General features: G+C 45.4%; 1 protein-coding gene across 1 annotated transcript in view; it reads left to right on the forward strand.

Annotated features, from left to right (window-relative positions):
- The window catches only part of LOC139406890 (zinc finger protein 469-like), a 112391-nt gene extending 85093 nt beyond the window's left edge, over positions 1-27298 (forward strand). The window contains exon 2 of the mRNA XM_071150026.1: positions 13592-27298. Coding sequence (XP_071006127.1) covers positions 13791-26114 — 12324 coding nt within the window. The 5' untranslated portion in view covers positions 13592-13790 and the 3' untranslated portion in view covers positions 26115-27298. The remainder of the gene's footprint in view (positions 1-13591) is intronic.
- Positions 27299-27508: the final 210 nt, after the last annotated feature.

Here is a 27508-nt window from a genome sequence, read left to right on the forward strand (position 1 = left end):
TAACCACGTTTGGGGTTTTGGTGGAGGGACATGTGGGATGGGGGAGAGACTAGAGAAAACAAGCCTCCAAAGTTGCTCCCTGTTTCATTTGAATCAGCCTTGCCTTGGTTTCTATGGCATCCTGAAAACGGACAGAAACGTCACCCATAACGAGGCAGAGCGACAAATTAAACACTGTATTGAAACATTTTCAAACTTTAATGAATAAGCAACAGTCGTGTTGACACGTCTAACATCCAAACCACTCACTAACAAAACAAACATGTCAAAGCTAGCCAGCTACAATGGTGGGTGTATAATTAATATGTGTCAGTATTAGAGCCTTTTCTCGCCTTGTCTAATCAGTGTTGCCTGGGTTGTCCTCACAATCCCAACTATACTGACATTTCTCTTTTCCCCACCCTTCGGTCCACACAATCCTCAAAATTCTGACATATTATATATATATATATATGCCTTCTTCCCCAGTACTGCCTTAAAAGCAGCACAAGCATGAAGGAGACCTTTAAGGCAAATTGCTTGGATAATGGATGTTTCCAAAAATATAGGAGAGTAGGCAGGCCCCCTGACCGAGGGTTTGGCCCAGCGCCTAGTCAGTTAGTGGCCTTGGGCCAGCTGTTCTCGTTAGCTGTTGAGCATTCCGTTCCCCGAGCCTGAGCCTGGCTGGGCTCGTCACACTGCCACTGGGAGAGGTGTGAGGAGAGCAGTCAGCCTGCCTTCTCTGCTGCTACCTGATCCCTCGCTCCGCATCCCTCAGCTCATAGCGCCCAGCTAGCGCCCAGACACACACACACACACACACACACACACACACACACACACACACACACACACACACACACACACACACACTAACTCCTTCTCTACCTCCTTTGCGACTTTGTTACTTCTTGTAGATTCACTCTCCTTCTCATTCTTCTCTTCTTGTCTCATATCATCTCCTCTCCCCATTCATCCCCTCCTTTCATCCTTTTTACTCTTTCTTCTCTTTTCTTTGTATTCCTTGTTGTCCCTTTCCTTCGCTCCTCGTTTCTTCTTCTCTCCTCTCTTTTTCTCACCACGCTCCTCTGACTCAGGTCTTGGAGGCTACTGTGAGGTGATATTTCACTACAGGCAGCGTCTGGAAAAAGGGACATTTTGGGGAAATGCTACCTAATTCTGCTTATTGATTTACATTGTCATAAAGGGAGCCTTTGTGTGTAGAAGTGGACTGCTCTTCTGGCGGCTGACCTTCCCTTGGCTCCGGCACTACTCACTGTCTCTGGAGGTCACTGGCTGTAGTATTGTATGCGTAAGTCTACTGTTTGCGTGCGCGCACGTGTGTGTGTGTGTGTGTGTGTGTGTGTGTGTGTGTGTGTGTGTGTGTGTGTGTGTGTGTGTGTGTGTGTGACTTGCATAATGGCCTGGTATACCACTCAGTCTTTGGAGGTAATGCCTCACCAAAGGCATAAAGTCCTATAGACGTCGCTAGGAAAATAGCATTTATCTCCGGTAGTCTCTTCCCATAGCTTGTGGCAGAGGATAGTAATCACAGATGACATTGGACCGAATAAAATTGTCATTATAGAATGAATCTGAAATTGAATAGTGTTTAAATTAATCTATCGCCTCTAGTATGATGCATTTAAAAAGGTGTGAAATTTACTGTGGTGATACAATTTTATGAATTGAGCCTATGTCGTTCCCATAGCAACAATTAAAACATTCCCAAGAGCTCAGGGCAAGGTGACCGGAAACATGACCGAATACAAACAGTGTAGCTATTCCCTCCGCAAGGCAATCAAACAAGCTAAGCGTCAGTATAGAGACAAAGTAGAATCTAAATTCAACGGCTCAGACACAAGAGGTATGTGGCAGGGTCTACAGTCACAGTCAATCACGGATTACAAAAAGAAAACCAGCCCCGTCACGGACCAGGATGTCTTGCTCCCAGGCAGACTAAATAACTTTTTTGCCCGCTTTGAGGACAATACAGTGCCATTGACACGGCCCGCAACCAAAACATGCGGACTCTCCTTCACTGCAGCCGATGTGAGGAAAACATTTAAACGTGTTAACCCTCGCAAGGCTGCAGGCCCAGACGGAATCCCCAGCCGCGCCCTCAGAGCATGCGCAGACCAGCTGGCTGGTGTGTTGACGGACATATTCAATCAATCCCTATCCCAGTCTGTTGTTCCCACATGCTTCAAGAGGGCCACCATTGTTCCTGTTCCCAAGAAAGCTAAGGTAACTGAGCTAAACGACTACCGCCCCGTAGCACTCACTTCCGTCATCATGAAGTGCTTTGAGAGACTAGTCAAGGACCATACCACCTCCACCCTACCTGACACCCTAGACCACATATGTCAGAGTCAAGGCCCGCGGGCCACATCCGGCCCGCAAGAAGGTTTTTTACGGCCCCTGGGATGATCTTGATTTATTATTAGAACCGGCCCGCAGCAAGCCGGCAGCCCGCAGAGCTTTTACACGCACCAATACTACATTTCCCACAATGCAAAGGTGACGCACCGAGCAGTAGGCTGCTTCATTTCAATATTTATTGGCACAGCAGTCGTCAGCATCACAGTAAAATTAACTTTCAGATACCCATCAAAAATGGCAAAACGGAAGGTGGATACTGAGAACCGGGGGTTTCAAACAAGGTGGGAGTCGGAGTATATGTTCACGAAGGTAGCTGGAAAACCTGTGTGTCTTCTGTGTGGAGAAAGTGTGGCGGTACTGAAAGAGTATAATCTGAGACGACATTATGAAACGAAACACGCGGACAAAAACAAGAATATGGACATGGAACAAAGGCTACAAAAGGCAGAGGAATTAAAACGAGGCCTCAAATCTCGACAGGCTCTGTTCAAAAAAGCCAAATCACAAGGCCAGGCTGCTGTCAAGGCCAGTTTTATTTTGGCAGAAGAGATCGCTAAATCAGCCCGGCCATTTACGGAGGGGGATTTCATCAAAAACTGCATGATTAAAGTTTGTGACGAAGTTTGCCCAGAAAAAAGGCAACTCTTTTTAAATGTGAGTCTGAGCAGAAACACCATTGCCGAGAGAGTAGACCAGTTGTCCATCAATCTAAAAGAGCAGCTTGTGAAAAAGGGAAAAGATTTTATTGCATATTCCTTGGCTGTGGATGAGAGCACCGACATTTCTGACATTGCCCAGTTGTCAATTTTCATCCGCGGAGTGGACTCCAGCCTAAGCGTGACAGAGGAGTTTTTGGCTTTACGTCCTATGCATGGCACAACTACGGGGCATGATTTGTATGAAGAGGTGTCAAGATGTGTAAATGAGATGGAGCTGCCTTGGGAAAAACTCGTGGGTTTGACAACCGACGGAGCACCTGCGATGTGTGGACACAGGAGCGGACTGGTGGCGAAGATACGGGAAAAGATGCAAGAGGAAAACGCGACAGGTGAGCTGACAGCTTATCATTGTATCATACACCAGGAAGCGTTGTGCGGTAAAGCCTTGAAAATGGAGCATGTAATGAGCATCATCACGCGCATATAATATTTCAGTTGAGTGGATGATAGAAAATTGCTATTATTGTTTTTTCTTTGAAGTAAATTTAGCCCACTTTTGCTAAAATAGAAAATATAGTCTACTGATGGTGCCTTGAATACCGGTTTCTTTCATTTAATGTTCATGTTATGGGGATATTTATATAAAGGAAATTTGTCTTTTGTGTCTGTTGAAAATTAAAGATTACTGACAGAGCCATAAGAAAATATTGCTTTATTTATCTGATCATATTGTAATATATTTGTTAGGTTTTCAGTAGGTTCAATTAGGTTCACTAGACTATATGCGTCATTTAAAAATTTTTCAATGAACATTCGAACAGTCCGGCCCTCGTCTTGTAGCTGATTTTTTTATTTGGCCCTCCGTCCATTTGACTTTGACACCCCTGCCCTAGACCCACTCCAATTTGCTTACCGCCCAAATAGGTCCACAGACGATGCAATCTCAACCACACTGCACACTGCCCTAACCCATCTGGACAAGAGGAATACCTATGTGAGAATGCTGTTCATCGACTACAGCTCAGCATTTGACACCATAGTGCCCTCCAAGCTCGTCATCAAGCTCGAGACCCTGGGTCTCGACCCCGCCCTGTGCAACTGGGTACTGGACTTCCTGACGGGCCGCCCCCAGGTGGTGAGGGTAGGCAACAACATCTCCACCCCGCTGATCCTCAACACTGGGGCCCCACAAGGGTGCGTTCTGAGCCCTCTCCTGTACTCCCTGTTCACCCACGACTGCGTGGCCACGCACGCCTCCAACTCAATCATCAAGTTTGCGGACGACACAACAGTGTTAGGCTTGATTACCAACAACGACGAGACGGCCTACAGGGAGGAGGTGAGGGCCCTCGGAGTGTGGTGTCAGGAAAATAACCTGACACTCAACGTCAACAAAACTAAGGAGATGATTGTGGACTTCAGGAAACAGCAGAGGGAACACCCCCCTATCCACATCGATGGAACAGCAGTGGAGAGGGTAGTAAGTTTTAAGTTCCTCGGCGTACACATCACAGACAAACTGAATTGGTCCACCCACACAGACAGCATCGTGAAGAAGGCGCAGCAGCGCCTCTTCAACCTCAGGAGGCTGAAGAAATTCGGCTTGTCACCAAAAGCACTCACAAACTTCTACAGATGCACAATTGAGAGCATCCTGTCGGGCTGTATCACCGCCTGGTATGGCAACTGCTCTGCCCACAACCGTAAGGCTCTCCAGAGGGTAGTGAGGTCCGCACAACGCATCACCGGGGGCAAACTACCTGCCCTCCAGGACACCTACACCACCCGATGTCACAGGAAGGCCATAAAGATCATCAAGGACAACAACCACCCGAGCCACTGCCTGTTCACCCCGCTATCATCCAGAAGGCGAGGTCAGTACAGGTGCATCAAAGCTGGGACCGAGAGACTGAAAAACAGCTTCTATCTCAAGGCCATCAGACTGTTAAACAGCCACCACTAACATTGAGTGGCTGCTGCCAACACACTGACTCAACTCCAGCCACTTTAATAATGGGAATTGATGGGAAATGATGTAACATATATCACTAGCCACTTTAAACAATGCTACCTAATATAATGTTTACATACCCTACATTATTCATCTCATATGTATACGTATATACTGTACTCTATATCATCTACTGCATCTTTATGTAATACATGTATCACTAGCCACTTTAACTATGCCACTTTGTTTACATACTCATCTCATATGTATATACTGTACTCAATACCATCTACTGTATCTTGCCTATGCCGCTCTGTACCATCACTCATTCATATATCTTTATGTACATTCTTTATCCCCTTACACTTGTGTCTATAAGGTAGTAGTTTTTGAATTGTTGGCTAGATTACTCGTTGGTTATTACTGCATTGTCGGAACTAGAAGCACAAGCATTTCGCTACACTCACATTAACATCTGCTAACCATGTGTATGTAACAAATACAATTTGATTTGATTTATGTCTGTGCAAGAGCCCAATTTTACTGTACATTTCTATACATTACTTAGCATTATGAACTCTTATCTGAATGCTCATAGACAGGTTTTACTGTACATTTCTATACATTACTCAGCATTATGAACTCTTATCTGAATGCTCATAGACAGGTTTTACTGGGAAAGAAGCGCTCGGTGCACCGCGTTCGGCGCACAGAGCTCATGGGATTGAGGGCTCTTGGAAAATAGAAAATGCTAAAGCAATTATGGGCTGAAGCCATTGATGTGATGGATGGAGTAAAGTGCTAGCAGCGTATTTTCACTTCAACCTACACCACATACATCCTGCACCAGAACGACAAGGGAAAGACTTTCAGGAAATGTTGTTTGCACTCGGCTGGAGTTATAACTTTTCCCCCACTCTGCTGTGAGAGGAAAACAATATAGGCTGTAATAATATATACCATTTAGCAGATGCTTTTATCCAAAGCTTCTAACAGTCATTCCTGCATAATTTTTTAAGTATGGGTGGTCCCAGGAATCAAACCCACTGGTTTTGTGAGCTCCGTGCTCTAGCTACTGAGCTACAGAGGATCACTGTCTACCTAGTCTTGAGTCATACCCACATTAAATACCCTTGCTCACGTAAATACTGTCACTATCTTACTCTCTCTGTAGATTTCTCTGTCTATCTCTCTCTCACACCCCCCCCACACACACACACACACACACACACACACACACACACACACACACACACACACACACACACACACAAACAGAAGTACACTCTATAGTTACGCCTGAATGACACACATACACAGATAGTCAGGCATAAAAAAATATGCTAACAATGGGTTTTGAACGCACACACCAAACCTCATCTGAACTCCCACGCTCAGCACTACAGTGTCTGGGTGGTGTTATGAAACGGTGCTTCCATATGGGGAGCTACTGCTGCTGCTGATGCTGATGGTGGTGAGGCTTAATGATTTGACACCAGGCCTGCAGAACACACGCACACACTGCCTTAATTGACTTGTAAAACCCACTGAAATGCATTTTTATGGGACCAGTCACACGGGATTTGATATTTGCCCGGCTAACAATTCTGTCATAGCCACACGGCCTTTATTCCCGACTCAAGACCACTTTATACTTATATCGGATCAAAAAAAAGAAAAGCGTATCAAAGATGCCCATCACATTGGCAGATTGATATGTGTAAACCAGGTGTGTGAAGTCATTCTGAGCCTGAAAGGAGACTGACTGACTGTGGATTGTGGATGGAGTATGGCTGGTGTGCTGGTCAGGCCCTACCCTGGAAGTCAACCAGGTAGTTGTAAAGATATAAATGAGTCCGTCCTCTTTGTGAACTGACAGCTTGGACGTGGGTGCTACTTCTGTGAGGCCCCTGCGATCCCTGCCACTGCTCTCTTTGTTGTCGGAGTCCCGTGTTGTCCGCACCCTCTTACCCCCACTGTGCAAACCCAAGGGCAAACACCAGACGAGGACATAATGTATGGGCTTGGCTGTTGACCGCCCAGACCCTCAGGGGGCAGATCAAGCACTGTGAGGCCAGTTGGGGGGAGTTTTCAATTGGGCCAATTTGCACCCATCTGGCCGACTGCTGGCGGAGAACACGGCAGACACAGTAGACACTCCGGCTTTCAGAGCCCTGTCGAGGTGAAGAGGGGATGTGACTTTTCACAGCCAGGCCCCAACCCAGCCAGGACCACAGACCCCCAGCCTTCCCTCCCAACCTGCTAAATACCACTCAGAGGTTGGCTGGAGGCTGGACCAGGCTGGACGATAGGGAAACACACATAACAGTGACCTAACAGTAACACTCAGGTCCTGGCTGCATAGAGGGGCGTTTGTATTTGTCATACAGATATTTAGAGCAGGGTTGGGGGTCATATCCATTCCAGTCAATACAGGAAGGGAAATTATATTTCCATGAAGAACTGAAAATAAATGGAAATCCAATGAATCTCCTCTTTTGAATGGAAATGCAACGCTGGAGCGCACCTCTGGTCCTGGTTGTGGGTCTGTGCCCTCTAGATTCACATCTCTCTCACCTAGTGTCTTTCCTCCTCTCTGTAGCAGAGACAGGGCCATGACCCCAGGCTTAATAACAGTCACATATGGGACTTACAGTCCTGCTCCCACTGTAAAGCTGTCAACACACCACACAGTTTTCCCTTAGTGATGCCACCAAGGACATAATGCAACTAGACATAATCCCTTATGCTTTTCAAAAGTACTGAGACATAACTGCATTTCATCACAACTATATTTCAACATGATCTTATTTGGTTTTCTTATCGATGTGCCCTTGTGCAAGGCACTTGAACCCTAATTTGCTTCAGGGGGTGACCCTGTAAAAAAAACACATTTCATTGCACCTAACCAGTGTGAAAATAAAACATTTTTGGTGCCTGCAGAGCTCATGGAGGCATCACTGTCAGGCATATCAGCACTAATGGTATGAGAGATGGCCTTTTTGAGATGATCTGATAGGATCTGAAGGGAAGGAATGTTGGTCTCCTGGCAGAAGTAAAGACTCATTTGTACACGTTACATACATATAGGCTTTAGGCTGTTCCCAATTCACACGCAAGCCAATGTGTCACTCTATTTTTCTATATTCCCATACTGAACATATTTGAGTCTATTTGTAACTGCTGCATACTGTATGTATTGGCACAGGGAAAGGGATATGCATTACCCAACAAATTCAGTGGAATTGCACAGAAGAATTCAGAAGACTTTTCGTGGCACTTTGGAGCAATATTGTATAATCGGGCATCAGGTTAGTCTCCTCATGCCCTGTTGTCCGTTTCAGCTTAGCACATTTCTGTGGGATCCATTTACATTTAGATTGTCATAATTCAGCAGACACGCTTATCCAGAGTGCATTCATCTTAAGATAGCTAGCTCAGACAATCACATATCAAAGTCGTAGCAAGTAAATTTTTTCTCAAATAAATGATCAGCAAAGCCAGTGCTAGTAGGAAAAGACAAGTGCAAGGTAGTTTTTTTGGGGGGAGGGATAAGACTGAGACGGCTTAATTAAAAAAAGATTTGAAGAGGTAGGTGGCAGGTTGTGTTGGGCAAGTAACCTAAACGTTGCTGGTTCGAAACCCCAAGCTGGCACGGTGGAGAAAACTTGCAATCTTCCCTTGAGCGAGGCAGACATCGATTAAGGCGGCCCCCAGCACCTCTCTGATTCAGAGGTGTTGGGTTAAATGCGGAAGACACATTTCAGTTGAATGCATTCAGTTGTGCAACTGACTACAGTAGGTGTCTCATTCTCAGATGTTTTTGGAAGATGGACAGAGACTCTGCTGTCCTAGCATAATTGGAAGCTGGTTCCACCATTGGGGTGCCAGGACAGAGAAGAGCTTTGACTGCGCTGATCGGGAGCTGCCCTCCCGTACGGGTGGGATGGCCAAGAGACCAGGGGTAGCAGAATGGAGGGCTCAGGTTGGGATGTGGGGTTTGATCATAGCCTGAATGTAGGGAGGGGCAGTTGCCCCTGCTGCTCCATAGGCAAGAGCCATGGTCTTGTAGTGGATGTGACCTTCGACTTGCTTCGAGTGTACGAAAGAGCGGGGTGACATTGGAGATTGGGAAGGTTGAACACCAGGCGGGCTGCAGTGTTCTGGATAAATTGCAGGGGTTTGATGGCACAAGCGGGGAGCTCAGCCAAGAGAGAGTTGCAGTAGTCCAGACAGGATATGACGAGTGCCTGGATTAGGACCTGCACCGCTTCCTGTGTGAGGAAAAGTCGTACTCTACAGATGTTGTGGAGCATTAACCATCAGGAGTGACTCACTGTTTTGATGTTTGCGGCAGGGTGTTGTCCAGGGTCATACCAAAGTTCTTTGCACTCTGGGAGGGGGACGCCGTGGAGTAGTCGACCGTGATGGAGAGTTCTAGGAGCGGGCAGGCCTTCCCCGGGAGGAAGAGCAGCTCCGTCTTGTCGAGGTTGAGCTTGAGGTGGTGGGCCGACATCAGAAGCTTTTGTATTTGTGCATTAAACAAAAGGAGAGGAGATATATTCTGACTGTTTAAAGTCTGTCCTGTCCCATGCGAACAGGCTATCTAAACAAGACCTTTTGTTTTCATCTTTGGATTTGGATAGCAGATTATTTATATGCTACAGTGCCTTGCGAAAGTATTCGGCCCCCTTGAACTTTGCGACCTTTTGCCACATTTCAGGCTTCAAACATAAAGATATAAAACTGTATTTTTTTGTGAAGAATCAACAACAAGTGGGACACAATCATGAAGTGGAACGACATTTATTGGATATTTCAAACTTTTTTAACAAATCAAAAACTGAAAAATTGGGCGTGCATAATTATTCAGCCCCTTTACTTTCAGTGCAGCAAACTCTCTCCAGAAGTTCAGTGAGGATCTCTGAATGATCCTATGTTGACCTAAATGACTAATGATGATAAATACAATCCACCTGTGTGTAATCAAGTCTCCGTATAAATGCACCTGCACTGTGATAGTCTCAGAGGTCCATTAAAAGCGCAGAGAGCATCATGAAGAACAAGGAACACACCTGGCAGGTCCGAGATACTGTTGTGAAGAAGTTTAAAGCCGGATTTGGATACAAAAAGATTTCCCAAGCTTTAAACATCCCAAGGAGCACTGTGCAAGCGATAATATTGAAATGGAAGGAGTATCAGACCACTGCAAATCTACCAAGACCTGGCCGTCCCTCTAAACTTTCAGCTCATACAAGGAGAAGACTGATCAGAGATGCAGCCAAGAGGCCCATGATCACTCTGGATGAACTGCAGAGATCTACAGCTGAGGTGGGAGACTCTGTCCATAGGACAACAATCAGTCGTATATTGCACAAATCTGGCCTTTATGGAAGAGTGGCAAGAAGAATGCCATTTCTTAAAGATATCCATAAAAAGTGTCGTTTAAAGTTTGCCACAAGCCACCTGGGAGACACACCAAACATGTGGAAGAAGGTGCTCTGGTCAGATGAAACCAAAATGGAACTTTTTGGCAACAATGCAAAACGTTATGTTTGGCGTAAAAGCAACACAGCTGAACACACCATCCCCACTGTCAAACATGGTGGTGGCAGCATCATGGTTTGGGCCTGCTTTTCTTCAGCAGGGACAGGGAAGATGGTTAAAATTGATGGGAAGATGGATGGAGCCAAATACAGGACCATTCTGGAAGAAAACCTGATGGAGTCTGCAAAAGACCTGAGACTGGGACGGAGATTTGTCTTCCAACAAGACAATGATCCAAAACATAAAGCAAAATCTACAATGGAATGGTTCAAAAATAAACATATCCAGGTGTTAGAATGGCCAAGTCAAAGTCCAGACCTGAATCCAATCGAGAATCTGTGGAAAGAACTGAAAACTGCTGTTCACAAATGCTCTCCATCCAACCTCACTGAGCTTGAGCTGTTTTGCAAGGAGGAATGGGAAAAAAATTCAGTCTCTCGATGTGCAAAACTGATAGAGACATACCCCAAGCGACTTACAGCTGTAATCGCAGCAAAAGGTGGCACTACAAAGTATTAACTTAAGGGGGCTGAATAATTTTGCACGCCCAATTTTTCAGTTTTTATACAGTGCAAGGCACTGTATATACAGGCGTCAAATAGACCAAACACAAACACAATTGTGAAACCACTCAAAGTGCATTAAAATGAATAAAAAGGAAAGTTGGAAAGAACTTAGGTGCTGTTGTAATGAGATAAAACATAGGAATTCCTCTCACTAGAGATACAGTCTTCACTGGAGGAGCCATACTGCTAGTGAAAGTGGTCTTTCCCTGTCCCTGCTCCTACTCTCTCCTTCTGTGTATGGCCACCACGCCCATCCCCAGCCATTGTCAGAGCTTTGTAATTACAGGGCAGGGCTGTGCAGTTAAAAATACAGGGACAGAGCCATCCGTGTCACAGGTCCATGTAGGTCAATAGGCCGGCTGGTTAGAGGGCAGGGAAAGCCAGGCATCCCTAATTATGGTTTGCACTGTACTGTGTGTGCGTGTGTTTGTTTTTGTGACTGTGCGTATGTGTATGCGAGACAGAGAGATAGGGTAATTAAATCAAGTCCTATATCAATTCAGTGAAATTACTGAATTGTCTTGCGCGCGCACACACACACACACACACACACATACACACACACAAAACATACATACACACACACACACACACACACACACACGCATACACATACACAAACACCCTCAAGCACATGCACACATGTACACACACGTGTAGACACACACACACAGAGGAAAGGAACTAAAGCAGGTGTAGGTGTTAATGTGACCCCGGGCAGCTCCATAACAACATTATGTCTGAAGGCGAGGTCAAGCTTTTGCAAAACGCATCATATGATGATGTGGTTGGTGACACTTTGCTTCTTAACAGTCCAATGTCTTGAAAACTTGACTGCTAACATGCCCGAAAAATTGGGACTGTATCAACAGTGGAATAATGAAAGAAATACCAAAAGATCGTTTTTGAGTGGATTTTACAGTTTACATGATCTTATTAAACTTTCTTTAGCCTCTCTTTAACCAATCATGTGCAACTAGTAATGTTACCTACTGGCTATTACAGCTGCTCTTACTTACTTATTTAGTGAAAGAAAGAATCTGTTAATGGCCCAAAATGTTTTATTGCCAGGCAAAATAACAGCTGGAATGTTCATCAAGAAGACCATTGAACTACAGTATTTGAATGGGTAAATACCCACATTCATTGCCTTTTTCGTTGGTGTGTAATTATTTTCTCTCCCTGTCCCCAAATGATCCCTAAGTACAGAAAGCGCACGCGGTCAGTCACCATGGGTAGGTGTGTGACTTTTGCCAGCTGTCTATGGTACTCCGCTGGGGACCAGGAGAGTCACAGACTTCCCCTAGGACCGGGTGGGGCACCCCTTCACAGTACACAAACGCAGCATTTTACTTACTCTCTCACTGAAATGTTGGTTTAGGTAGGGGGGAAGATGAGGGGGAGGATGAGGAGATGTGGGGGGCTTCTTGGCTAACAGGCCCAGAAATGACATTCTGCCGCTAACTTTGAGCTGCTTCTGGTCTAACCTCAAACGAAGGAGTGGAGGGCCAAAGTAAACCAGGATATAAGCAGTGTCTGGGATGCCTGAGGGAAAGGAAACAAACGTCCCCTGCCCTCCTCACTGTCTAAAGGCCTACTGACTAATCCCCTGATATTGCTCCATGAGCTAAACCTGCGTCCCTCCTCAACCGGCCAAACAGTCTAGCATTGTGTCGCTGTTCTTTTGGGCTTTTACATGATTCACTCATTGGCAATGTGTGTCCAGCATTGAATCCTCTCCTTCCTCAGAACCCACAGTGTTCCTCAGAACAAGAGTACAATGTTTCACTAACATGGCCAGATGCATTTCGGCTCTTGCAATATGTTTTGTGTGTGACATACCTTTTGTGATAGTATTCCAGTCAGATCCACTCAGTAGACACTATCTTACGGTATGCACAGAGGCAAGCCTTGCCAATAAAAGTATATTGATCTATTTCATAGCTATATGAGTTTTATATCTATTGACCATGACAGTGCACTGAGTGATTAGTTGAATTGCTGTTGTGGTTTTCAGATGTATCTGGACAACTTGAAAAGGGTTTATAATGTGCCTGTATACTGTACAATGTGTCTTTGTGCCTTGTGTGGCAGTACTGAGGCAAAACTGTGGCAATACTGCTCTCTCCTGGCAACAGCTGGAAAATAGATTTTTACTGAATCACTCACCTCTCATCCTGCTCAGTAGGTTTAGTAAAGCTAATAGCCCTGCTGACTTATGTACCTGTACTGTTCTTTGTTCTACAAATAGTTATGCAACTGTTCACATGAATGAATGAATGAATGAATTAATTAATTAATTAATTAATGCTGGTCAATGATTGATTATTATTATTTTATTTATTCTGGAGGTAGCATTTTATTATCCAACAACATAAATTTATAGAAATGCATTTAGAAGGACAATTCTCATGCTTTTTTAATGGAATGCAACTTTAACAAAAGCAAAATGATGTAAAATATGTTTCAGAAATCTGACCCCCTCTTTCTCCTCTCTGTCTCTGCAGAACTCCCAGACGGTAAATTGACAGATTGGTGGTCCACGATGAGAGCGGAGAGATAATCGCGCAGAGAGCCGCCCTCCCATCCCTGCCGTTTGTGCCAATGGAAGCAGCGTATTGATCCATACTCCCAGACTCATCATGCCTCTGCCTCACAGATATCATCTCTGAGGACCAGGCCTGCCCAGCAAGCCTCGCCTGCACCATGGCAGGAGAGACTCAGCACACGTACGCTGTCAAAAAGCTGGATGCTGAGTTCAAACTGCAGGATGAGGGTACTGCACTGGAGCAGTACAGTAGCAGTGAGAAAGCCACAAAAGAGTCTTCAGAGCACTTCTCAAGTTCGGACGTGGAGGAGAGGACAATCAGCAGAGGGGCCAAGTTTGTAGACAAGGACAGAGACTATACTCAGCAGCGCGAGGCTGTGATCCGACCTCAGCAGGCGGGGAAAATAGACTTCAAGTCACTGCAGAACAAGCCTAAGTTCGCCAGCAACAGGACGTGGCCCAGTGGCAAAGGCAGCCCCCAATCCCCCAGCGGAAAGAACCGGAGCCGAGACAAGGGTAAGAGGTCAGGGAAGTCGGAGCGCGGTAACCCACAGCAGCTATACAGACTCAGCATCACCAACCCACGCTCTAACCCTACAATCGGCATCGCCTACCCACAGCAGAAGGTCTCGCCACCCAAGAAGCTGGAGGCCAGTCGAGGCCCTGTGTCGGGCAGCTACAGGTTCCACGTGCCCAGTATACCAGAGCGAGAGGCCGAGCTGCAGCAGGAGGAGCTCAACTACAGCCGCTGCTTTCAGGAGACCTCCTCCAATCTCACCTCCCCAAGCTATACCTCACAGGCACTGGGAACCACAGGTGGGACATCCACCCACCAGCAGCCACCCCAGCAGCAGCAGCAACCAGGCCCAATGGAGAACAATAATAACACACAGCCAAGCGGCCAGCTGCTCTTCCCAGACTTTCAGTTGAGTGGCTCCAATGACTGGCAGTCTCCAGAGAGGACTTTTAATGGTTCTAACTATGGGATTTCCTCACAAAAATCCACAGTTCTCTCGGAGGTGAACAAGGCAAATGGCAGCTTTCTGCCATTTCAGTACGGATACCTCTTATTGGAAGACTCAAACCCAGACCCTTTTCCCTGTGATCAGAACCCCCAATCCCAGGACTATATAGACTCCTCTTTGACTCCTGCCCAGGTGACTCTTAACTCTTTTACCTTTCAGACATCTGGGGAGGGTCAGGAGGGGGTTCAGAATAACACTCAATTCAACAGTGACCAGCGACAGGACAGGTCTTCCTACCCCCATCCTCCACAGCCACCACAGTACCTGCAAGCACCACAAGGGGCCGCGTCCTCTATGCACTGCACCAGGGGCCTGAGTGAGGACTCAGCTAGTAGTGAGCGCTCTGGCTCTATCTCCCAGCAGTCAGATCAGGGTAAGAGTTCCCTGCCAGATAGCACGGACACTTTCGTCCAGGCAGACAATCGGGATGTAGCCCTCACTTCAGGGAGCAAGAGGAGTTGCCACCCCAAAGACAGTGCTGCCAGCCAGAGAACACACATTCAAGCCAGTGTACACCATGCCAGAAATATTGCACAAGGTCCAAACTCCCAAATGCACTTTTCAAACAAAGCCTACAACAGCAGCCCTCCACTCAATAGCATCCACATGAGCTCTGTGCCTTTTGACAAAAGCGTCAACACCAAGCCCCATAGTAGGTTACCACACTCATGGGAGGGACCGAATAAGACCTTTTCACCAGCAGACCAAAACACTATGACTTATCCTAATATGAATGACAAGTTCCAGAACCAACCAGCCGTCGATCAAAGGCCAAACACATCCAAAAGCAGTAGGATGCCATGGCAGCAGATACGCCTAACTTCTGTCATGCCAAACCAAAACAGGATAGAGTTGTCTAGGCAACAAAGCAACCAAAAGCTCACTTTTATGGTAGCACCCTCTGACTGGCCTGATGACACTAAATCACATAAGAATGGCTCACTGAAAAGCCCCAGCTCCTTCCAAAACAATAGACCTAGTGAAGGTCTATCAAACCCAAGGCAAGAGAGTGTCAAACAGGGCTGCAGTACAATACCACATTTTAAAGTTGAGACAAGTCACGCAAAGGTCTGTGAGTCCAAGAATAAGCCCATATATTTTGGAATGAATCAATCAGTACCTGGGGCATCATCAAGTACATATGGATATCCACCATTGCAGGTCCCACCAATGGGACTTATGATGGTGTCACCATATGACTCTCCCTCGCCCTCCCCAATCCATAACCCAGCCTCTAGCAGCACATGTTCCTCACTCTCCCCAGCCTCAACAAGCCCTGTCAACCTCTCTGAGGACAGTCAGATATCAAAGACTGGGCATCCCCCTCCATTTTATCACCAACACCAACTGAAGGCACAAGGACCCACAGATCGCCTCAGCACTAACTCTCACCATTTCCACTCAGACGCCTCCCGTAATCTGCCTTTCGCCCCAGAGAGGGAAAAAGATGACATGATGAACTACCTGCAGAATAACGAACATCAAAAGCCTAGTATAGAAGGCAACAAGGGCTATATGGAGGGCTTTGGGGTGGAGCACCACCCACCTCCACCACCATACTCTGCACATCAACTGTTAGCCACGTCATTAGCCACGGCAAACCTTGACCAACTGGATGTGCTTCTCACGTGCAAGCAGTGTGATCAGAACTTCACTAACCTGGCCTCATTCCTTGGCCATAAGCAATACTGTGGACAGCATGCGTTTTCACAGAAAGTGGATGACACCAGAACAACTCCAGGAAGTTCAACACAGTTTCACAATGACATGACAAAAGATCCATCCTCTGGGACCAGTTTATGTCAACGTGTCTCCATGCCAAGGTGTCCAACTGACCTTCACCTGTCTCTGCTGGGGCTCAATAAGAATGGAGAGCTGATGTCTGACAGCGAAACAAAAGGAGATTCTAAGGATGACCCCATGAAACTTAACCTGTTCACTGGGGCAGGTAACCTTCCTGTCGCTCTTCCTGACTTGGAGATGGAGGATGCAAAATTAGATAGCCTAATCACTGAGGCTCTAAATGGACTGGGCTATCAGTCAGACAATGCAGAGATTGACAGCAGCTTCATTGATGCATTCACAGATGATGATCCCGCCATTGTCAAAGTATCGTCAAACAGGCAGACTCTGAAAACCAAAGACTCAATGGTCTTTGAGGGCAAAATCAAACAATCTACTGAAAATGATAGGTCTCTGACACAAGGAAAATATCTTTATGACTCAGACAAAGCGAGCCTTCAGACAGAAAACAACCACACAGTAAGCAAACTTGAGAAGACCACTCTGAATTTTGAGCAGGATGAGAAAATCAACATCAAAAAAGAACTCTCTCATATAAATTCAAGGATCGCCTCAGGGGAGAAACCGAGGGAGCAAGAAAATAAAGTGAAAGATATAAGAAAGCTGTGCAAGAGTGAAAAGGAAAACACTAACACTCCAAGGTTCCTCTTATCCAGCACATTTTCAGAACGTTGTGGAGTTCGAAGCCTCCGGGATAGCTCTGTGTTGAGTGGCTCAACCTCTTCCCAAGTCTCCTCGGCAAACAGGAGTTCCCCAACCCCAAAGATTACAGCAAGGGAGAATAAAAGGAAAAGGACCGGTGCCGGTACCTGGAGCAAAGAACTCATCCACAAAATAGTTCAACAGAAAAACAAGTTACACAAGCTCCATGTAAAAGGCACCAAAAACCTCCAATTCTCACTGGTGATGGAGAGATTGACGCCCACAGTGCCAAACCCTACATTTGGGGAGTACGACTATGTCTCAGACTCAGATGACGAGTCTGAGCCTGTGAAGATAGCAAGCCAAGGTCGCCTGAGCCAAAGCAGCCGCTGCAAGTACACCTACACAAAGGAGTGCAAATGGAGGGCTAGGAGTGACAGGGACAGTGCAGCATGGAGGCACGAGTCAAAAGAGTGCTTTGAGGTGAAGAAAGCTGAAGATGTCTCCTTGTCTCTAGAGAAACCTGGCTCTCACCAGAGACTTCGGAGGAGAGGCAGCAGGTCATCCACTAGCAGTGAAGTCAGCACGTCTGTGAGTATCTCCAGCGATGGCATCAACAGCCCCAAAAGCACTGACCGCACAGACTCAGACTGTGAGAAAAGGGTGGAGATCAGGAGGAAAGACTCTTCCGAGCAGAGAACCTACGAGCGATCTCCACAGAAGTTATCCAAAGAGTCTAGCACACAACTAGCACTGACATTCACCAAATCTACTCAGAGGTATAGCGCTGATAAGACTTTCGTCTCTACTAATAAAGACACGTCAATGGCCTTAAGTATCACTAACTCGAACATTGAAGATGTTGATCCAGTATCAGGGCTACTAAAGGTGGGGAGTGCAGTGAAAACCCTTGAGAAATGCAGAAGCACAGACGTGTCCTCAAGGGAGAAGGACAACTCATTTAGCAGAGAAACTGAAACGAAAGCAAGTTCAGACAAAAACACACCACTGAGGACAGCCGTCAAGATCTCCAAAGGGGAATCAATACATTTTCAGTCTATTAGTTCTGATCTCAAATCACATCAGCTTCAATCAGCACATCCTGCCACGAACAACATGGAAGCACATTCGTATAATAAATTCAAAAAAGATGAAACCATCTCAATGGAAAAATCTGTACACAAAAGGCGGGATAGCGTGGGATGTCAATCTATACAGCCGCATTCAAAGCTATCAGACATTTCTATGTTTGACAAACAGAATGAGAGTGTCTATCCAATGAAAGATCCAATGACTTTCACTAATGACTTAGTCCCCAAGTCCAAAACTCTTTGCAGTGCACTCATGGACGAAGTGTGCCTGTCTCCAATTGAACTTCAGGAGCCTCTGACACAGAAAGATACATCAGATCTGATCCCATACCCCCTAGAGCAGGACCAGAGTCTTATGAAGTCTCCTCTCTCATTTGACACATCGTCAATGTTCGGGGACCTCTCAGTGGCAGGATTTGAAAATGGCCTCTACACTGACATTCCATTGCACAAAGAAGGTTTCAACTCCTTAAATACCACCAATGACAAAAAGGAGGTGTTTAGCGCATCATCCTTTCTTTCTCCTTTCCTTTCAGATTACAATCATGTTCCTTTGTCTCTGCCAGACAAAATAATAGACTACAGTACAAATCTCAACAGCTGTGCGTCAGAAGATGAGCTAGAGATAAAGAGGATTGTGACCGAGTTGGAAAATCAGCTCCAGACAGCCAAGCTGAGTCCACCACTGCTTACTGAGGAGTCCCCAAAGCAGCTGAAGATGAGCAAATTCTCCCCTCTGCGTCTGGACGACGAATCTGAGAATGAAGACACTGGTCTAGATATGGGCTGCCCTGTGCAAAGCATGGCGCTGGCAGTGTCAATTATGCCATCTGACCCACATTCAGAGTCCTTTGCTGAGCATAGTCTACCATGGTCCAGTCCATTTGAGTTTGAGTTGATGGAGGGACAGCATACTCCAACACATGACGAACCCATTGTCCTTGAACAATTTAGCAAGAAGGATGATCGTGAACAGAGTATGACAACTACAACCTCAAATACAGAGAAAGTGAAAGAGCAACTGAAACAGGAGGACCACAGAGATGAAGACATGGATGTTGACAAGAGAACTGACATAGAGAAATCTGAGGAGATTCTAGAGAGTAAGACCTATGCAGAAAACCTGATGAAAAGCCTGGAAGTGATATCAGATTCCATTTTCAAAAATGATCCCATAACACCTGAAGAGGAGGAGCCAAACCTCACCTCATGTAAGAGCCCAGCACACTTACACAGTGAAAGCCAAACTCCATCTGCTAATGCAGCTGAAAGCAGAGATCATAATGAAATGGTGATTCTTGATGACGTGAATATTAAATCCACACACTTCAGGTCACAGCCTCCACTCTCTAAAAAAACAGAGCTCCCATCTGATGTAATAAAAGAGATTGTTTCACTCCAGCCAACTGAGTCTCTACCTAACAACGACAGTGGGTCAGAATTCAAAGACATCCCAATCATGAGCAATGTCACTGAAGACAATAGTGTTATAGAAACTGATTATTGCTCAAACACCGAAATGGATAATCAACCAATGGCTGAGGAGACCTGTGAGAACCAGAAGCTAGAGGACTATGGGAATGAAATCCTTGAAGCCAAAAGTGCCCTCCCTGATCATACAGAGCCTCTAGATACTACCATTGATGAGCATACAGAGCTTCTAAAGACTTCCATTGATGAGCATACAGAGCTTCTAGATACTACCGTTGATGAGCATACAAAGCTTTTAGATACTTCCATTGATGAGCATACAGAGCTTCTAGATACTACCGTTGAGGAGCATTCAGAGCTTCTAGATACTACCATTGACAAGCATCCAGGGCTTCTAAATACTTCCATTGACGAGCACACAGAGCTTCTAGATACTTCCATTGATGAACATACAGAGCTTCTAGATACTACCATTGATGTGCACACAGAGCTTCTAGATAGCACCATTGTTGAGCATACAGAACTTCTAGATACTTCCATTGATGAGCATCAGGAGCCAGTGGAGGACATCAGTCTCAATGCTAAGTCTGTGAGCCAGCCCTCGAATGGGTCCAACCTAGCAGACCAGGAAATGGATGTCAACTTGGATAATAAGCCTGAAGAGGTAGAAAATGCATCTGAGGAACAATCCATATACGTCCAAAGTAACTGTAAGAGTGTATGTCCCTCACCATCTGCAAATGAACAGACGGAGGACAGTTCAACATGTGTAATGAAGGAAGACAACATTGAATCCAAAAGTACAATACAGAACAAAGTGATAAGTCATACAGTTTCTCTGAGGTGTAGCCCCCCCGTGAATGATATTACCAATCAATCAACCCATGTCTTCATGGAGACTGTCGCAGTTAAGCCTTGCAGTCCACTGTTGATGGAAACCAATACAGAACATGCTAACCACACATCACCCTTTTCCAACATTGACTCAGATGATGAAAGCACCATGTTGGTCATTGCTGAGTGTGACAGTGACCTTGACAGTGATGCACACATGGAACATAGACCTGAGGACAAAGAAACAGAAATGGAACCTGAATGTGAGGCTAACCATAGACAAAGAGAAACGATTCCAGAAGTTGAAAACATCCAGGAGCAAGTGCCCTTACATCTCATGGCATCTCCCCAGCACTCACCATGCAAAGAGGATTTGCAGATGGACGAAAGGCTGGATATTATTCCAGAGGATGCTCCTCCATCCAGTCCTGTTCTACCAGCTTCTCCACACACACCTGTGGACAACTCTAACACACAAGAACAAGAACATCCACAGCCAATCACATACAATAATATAGATACTATCCCAGCCTCAATCCAATCTCCCAAGGAGGAAAAGTGTGACGACATAAATGCCAAAGAAGCACTGCATATTGATGACTCATTGACCAGAAGAGCTGAGATGGAGTACTCTTTAGTAAGTCCTCCTCAACTGGACTTGGGAATCACAGATAGTAAAATATGTAGCACTGACGCTTGCATTCCTTCCCCTCTACCCTTGACCATTGCAACAGAGGAATCTGAGGCAATGGAGGCCCTTACGAAGAGAGTCTCTGTATCACTGTATGATTTCAAATTAAGCCCACTAAACTACAATTACATTCCAGATGAGCCTCCACAACTGAGTCAGTTCGATTACACTCCTATCTCCCCAGCCAATGTGGATGAGGAGGAACCAGCCATCAAGCAGAGCACCAAGGACGACTGTGAACCTTGTGATCGCAGTGATGACACGACATTGACATCGGACAAAAGACTGTGTGACATAGAGACAGAGGTACCTATGAGTCCAGACCATACAGCCAAGCTAAGTCCACCAGATGAATCTTTGAACAAGAGCAACATCCAAAATGACATAAAATGTCCATCCATTTTACTGGGTCTTCCTTCTCAGAGCACTGCTCCGTCCACTGGCGATTTGGACATTTGCCCGGCTCCCCTTCAAACGATTGATTATATGGACTTACATGTTGACTTGCTGAAGAGAGTGGATCCAGAGGCCCTGGATATGTATAAGGTCCCTAGTGAGCTGAACACCCTTGCTTTTATAAAGGACATCTCAGATAATCAGCATACGCCCAAACCACTGATCATCTGTGAGAATGAGCCAACCCCATTACCATCAGACCAAACAGAATCACTAACAGTTGAGGAAGGTCAGTGCTCAGTAACCCACCAGCAAGAGGAAGAAACCACCCAGAAAAAGATACATCTGTGTGAGATATGCTCAATGTGTTTCCGGACAGTGCCAGGATTGAAGAGACACAAGGCCATGAAACATTTGATCAGGACTGAAAGAAGCCCAATTTTGGAAAATGCAAATCATCAAGGGAGTCTACACAGTTACCAAACATCCCAGTCTATAGAAACAGGAAATAAAGAGGATCTAGAGCTCCTGGTTCCACACACCTGTTTGCAAACAGAAAGGAATGAGGTTTCTGAGAATCACTGTCCTGTGACAAGTAATAGCTCCTTCGTAACCAAACAAGGAGAAACAAATGTTATCCTGGAGAACATCGCAAGTGAAACAAATATGGCAGTGCCAGCTGATGACATAGTCCAGCAAATGCCTCCTCAGTTTACAAAAGCAAAGAAAATCTACAAAACACGGAAGAACAGAAACAAGGAAGTGAATGTGAAGCCTGACCCATTCTCTGACGAGCTTCTCAATATATTGAAAACAGACATATTACAGGCTATTACTCCTGAATTCCAAACCCAGGTAAAGCAAGGATGCTGCAAGTCACCAGAGAAACAAGACATAATCAATTATCTTGTTAACCACAAAGTTACAGAGCAGGAGGAAGTCCCGTTTACTGTAACAAGTAACAATGGCATTGAACAGATGCCAATGTCTCCAATGGAGCTTACAAATCTGGCTATGGTCTTGACTCAAAGCAACAATGATACAGAAGAGGTGAAAAGCACAAATCTGCCAGAGATCATCAATGGAGTAGCGGAAGTTAGTATGGGAGTATCTGTAAGTAAGGACATTAGTAGAGAGTATGAAATGTCTAGAGAGAATTTGCAAGACACAAAAGAGGCATGTGAGCAACAAACTAAAGATGAGAGTAATGCCAAAGAGATACTGGGAGAGGTTGCAGTAAAGATTGAATGTGAGAAAAACAGTGGCCCGACAGATGAGGTGGATAATCTCTCCTGTTTTAAATCTTCTCTTGCAAGCCCTCCTAGATTAAGTGCTGATTTGAATGCTTTTCTTGATGATGAAAGCACATTCTCCCAGTTATTCCCCACTAGAAATGAGGAACTGAAAAGGAAAAAATTTGCAAAGGTTTATGGTAAGAAGAACAAGAAGCAGAAACTATCAACCGATTCACCGTTAGTTCAAGACCATCCTCCTCCTGACCTATATCTCGAAAAGAAAGATGACTATACAGAAAATCAGATACACCAAACATTTGTCAACAATCAAAATGACCCTTGTGAATATGAAACAATATCCATTGACGATGCTATCATGTTGAACATGTGTCATAATAGCACATTAAAGAGTGATTCCAAAAAAGTATGTAGCATGAAAGGAGACACAACAGACCACAAAGACAATCATGAGAATGGTGTGGACCATGGCAGTGACTTCCTATGCCAACCTGAGAGCACTATCGACAAAGCATCATTGGCATGGAGTGCCTCCAACGACTCTGTTACAGATACTGTGATCTCCTCTGACCAAACTTCCTTTAAAGCAGAAGCCCCAACCCCACCATGTCCACTTCCTATTATAGCCTCTTCTGCACCTTATCCTGGAGAGCCATGTGCTACAGACAACGTGTCTCCTTTCCACAGCATTGACATCCCAAACCTCAATACCACATTCCAGCTACCAGAAATTCAATTATTTGACTCCAACAAGGACATCCCATTAGAAAGACCCATTGCCACTGATTATGCGGAGACCAGAGACACTGCAAAGGCCAAGAAGCTCACAGAACACAGGGGAAGGAAACGACAAGAGGGCAGCGTGAAGATCAAGGACAAACAGTACAAGTGCAAGGTGTGCTTCACCTGGTTCCTTACCCTGGGGGAGCTCAACTTCCACAAGTTATCCCACAACCCCTCTCCACCTCCCACCTGCTACATGTGCGTCCAGCGCAAGTTCAGCTCCCGGGAGCAGCTGAGGGACCACCTGAGGGAGAAACACGCCAAGAACAAGGCCGGCATCTGGACCTGTGGGATGTGCCTGAAGGAGATATCAGACGTGTGGATGTACAATGAGCACTTACGGGAACATGCCACGCAGTTTGCCCGCAAGGGCCAGTCACACAGCGCTATCCTGGGGAGTCTGCCGGGCTCTGGCATGCAGGAGTCAGCCGTGAAGAACTTCATCACCTCCATCATGCAGCGCCGCCCCAGCAAGGCCAGCAGAGAGACCAGTAAGGTCTCCAACAAGGAGAAACTAGCCGTAGTAGAAAACACAGAGCAGGTGAAAACTACAGAGGTAGCTCAGCCCAAAGTTGTCAAGCCTAAAGGGAACAGTGAAAAAGTGGGGAAACCGAGCACGCTGACACCAGTTGAGGTTCTGCACAATACAGAGCCAGTGCCAAAGAATGTGGAGATGCACCCCAACTGTAAAGACCCCTCGAGAGACTGCCACCACTGTGGCAAGCAGTTCCCCAAACCCTTCAAGCTTCAGAGGCATCTGGTTGTGCACAACTTAAATAAGATTTTTCTGTGCCACAAATGCCCAGTAACCTACCAGGAGCCACAGGAACTAAAATATCATCTGAAGAATGAGCATGAGGAGGTGGATGAGCTTGACTCAAAGCATACCACCCTCTACACCTGTGAGCTGTGTGCAGATGTCATGCATGTGATCAAGAAATCTTTCATCTGCAGCACCTGTAACTACACCTTCTCTAAGAAAGAGCAGTTTGACCGACACATGGAAAAGCACTTGTCAGGAGGGAATAAGATCTTCAAGTTTAGAGGTGTTCTCAGGCCTATCAAGACATCTCCCTCCAAAGAGAACGATGAGTGTGAATTGCCAGCGAACAAAAAGAGAAAAATCCTTACTGACATTCTACAAGAGAACAGCTCTGACAGTGGCATCGCCAGCATAGCCTCACTGCACTTACATAAGAGTGCTGAGATGCCAGTTCTGAAACTCTCTGTACACACAACAGAGGACTCTACACAGACCAGTGCAGGTGAATATCATACTGACAATTATGCCAGTGTGAAGACGGAGGACATGGCTGAGGAATACTCTGACATGCTGGTAGAGCTGGAGCATTGTACGTTTCACCTGGGCTCGGAAGGTCTCTCAACTGCTACACCCAAAACAGAGGACATTGATCCCAGTCCTTCACCTAAGCTGCCTGTTAGAGACATTGGTGAGGCCGATGGCAAATCATTCACAGAGCCATGTGATGTGAAAGAAGAGCATGATCCACTTGAGAGCAGTATAGCTGAAAAGGAAAAGGAGTGCTTTGCCAATGCTAAGCAGAGCACTCCTGAGAGCAGCATACAGACTACCACAGCAGAAGTTGAAAAGAAGACACAGAGGACAGATTCCACGGCATCGGATGAGGAGTTGTATGTTAGTTTCCGCGAAAACCTGATCAACAGCTCAATGACACCCGATACACATGATATCCACCGTCCTCCTACAAAGCATAAATCATCTACCGTTGTGATGGACCAAATGAGGGAGGGTGAGCTGGGGCAACAGACAACCAGCCGTCACAGCCATGACAACAAGCAGAATGACAAAACCTCCACACCCAAGCCCAGTGAAAACACTAAACACAGCTCCAACAATAGCCCCAGGGCCATGGAGTCAACACCAGTCCACCACACTAAGATCACTTCCCAGGGCCCGGCATCCAATGAGGACAAAGACTCTGTGAGAAGAGAACAGAAGAAGAGGAAAGAGATGAGGACACCTCACAGTTTACAGAGGGTCTCCTCGTCTGCCACACGGGAGAACCTTGCTGCCGACGTCAAGACCAAAAATAAGTTCCGTCCCAGCAAGTGCGAGAGTCCGGCAGTTCACAGGAAATCAGACGGCTCCAGTGAATACCCGGTGCTCTCTTCAGTGAAAGAAGATGTGGTCAGCAACAAAATAGTCTCCAAGCACAAAACATCAGGGAGTCTAAGCCTTCAAGCAAAGAGAAGCTCCCTCGATAACTGCACGCCAAGGAAAGCAGAGATGGTGCATCATATTAATGGGGATTACAAAGCCAAAAAAGGGCCTCTTGGACGGCCTCTTCATTACCCAGTTTCTAAAGTGTCAGCGCTTCCTATGAACAATTCCTTGAATAAGTCTAGGCCAAAGACAGGGGTGAGGTCCATGGAGAGCCACTCCTATAGGACAGCAGAGTCACAGAACAACCTCCTGAGCCAGCTGTTTGGCCAAAAGCTCACCAGTTTTAAGATTCCTTTGAGGAAGGACACTTCAGAACCAATAAACTGATTGTGGGAAGGATCTGTGGGATAGAAAACAAAGAGACTGAATAGTTGTTCACGTTATTGATGATCAAGACAATTCATGACCATGAATGAGATTGCATGGCTCTCTGTGAAATGTTTGTCTAAATACTTATGTTGTCACTTTATGTCTTCTTCTCTTGTGAGGAATAATGGCAGAGATAATTTTATTAATCTAGAATGAAAATGCTAGTAGGGCAAATCATTGACTAATTCCTGCTATTCTTGGGTTGAACATTATCTTTTTCAGAGACTATATTTCATTAAAAAAATACAAAAAGAATACTTGAAAATAAAACAGATTTTTCTTCTCTTTTTTTGTTTTGTTTTACAGCTAATGCATGTCAGTTTCACAATCAAAAAGTGTTCATAGAGAATATTGCTTTTTTTAATGCAACAGGACCAAATGTCATCCCAACGGACTTGGACTATGTCAGTGCACCTTTTGTAAATGCTTCTCCAAAAATTACTCTTTTTGTATTTTTACCTTACTGTACTTCATTGACATTCATCATATTAGCTTTTGTATAAACATTAATTGGTGCTATGTTATTCTTTATTGTAATGTGAACGCCAATGTCCTCTAACTGAAGGGAACATGAGATCTGTAGCAGTTGCATTCATCCAACCGTTTGTGCTGGTTCTCTGTAGTTTCTTTAAAAAAATGTTTTAAAAAAAAGACTGTGTAAAACCTCCTCCAACAAAGTATTCATCTGTACATCCTTAGGAAAGAAAATTAGGAAAGCTTGCATCTGTACAAACTCAGGTGCATCCAAGGACTATTCACAGTCCTGAGACCTGTTTTAGGAGCTCCTCCCATGCACTGATATTACCACACAAAACACACACTCAGTCCTCCGTGTCTGTCCTCCAACTGTTTAATTATGAATAGTATTTACTAAGACAAAAAAGGTGCTTTATCTTGTTTATATGTATCTTATATTGTATTATATTTTAGGTAGAAGATTTCCTGGTGCAATGCTCAATGTCAAAGTTTTATTTTAATAATGTGCAACAGAATCAGAGAGAGAGAGAGAGAGAGAGAGAGAGAGAGAGAGAGAGAGAGAGAGAGAGAGAAAATACATGGAAATGCAATGCCTCTTGTATTGTAAAGTGGTTCACTTAGTGCCTCTTTTAAAGTTGGTTATTAAAAATATGCATTGGTTTCTCCGTGCTTGTTTCTTCCTTTTGTTTATGGCATCTTCTGCAAATGTTCCAACATCCATCCCTGCAGACCCCCGCTGTCACCACAGCATCATAAATTGAAAAACGGTGAAGGCCGTTTGTGCCTGGAAGCAAAAAGAGGTGCACCGACAACCATAACAGCCTCTGACTCACTCTTCTCTGAACACTTCAATGAGCTGCTAACTCATTATCTGA

The sequence above is a fragment of the Oncorhynchus clarkii genome, chromosome 1, assembly GCF_045791955.1.
Source record: "Oncorhynchus clarkii lewisi isolate Uvic-CL-2024 chromosome 1, UVic_Ocla_1.0, whole genome shotgun sequence".
Lineage (NCBI taxonomy): Eukaryota > Metazoa > Chordata > Actinopteri > Salmoniformes > Salmonidae > Oncorhynchus > Oncorhynchus clarkii.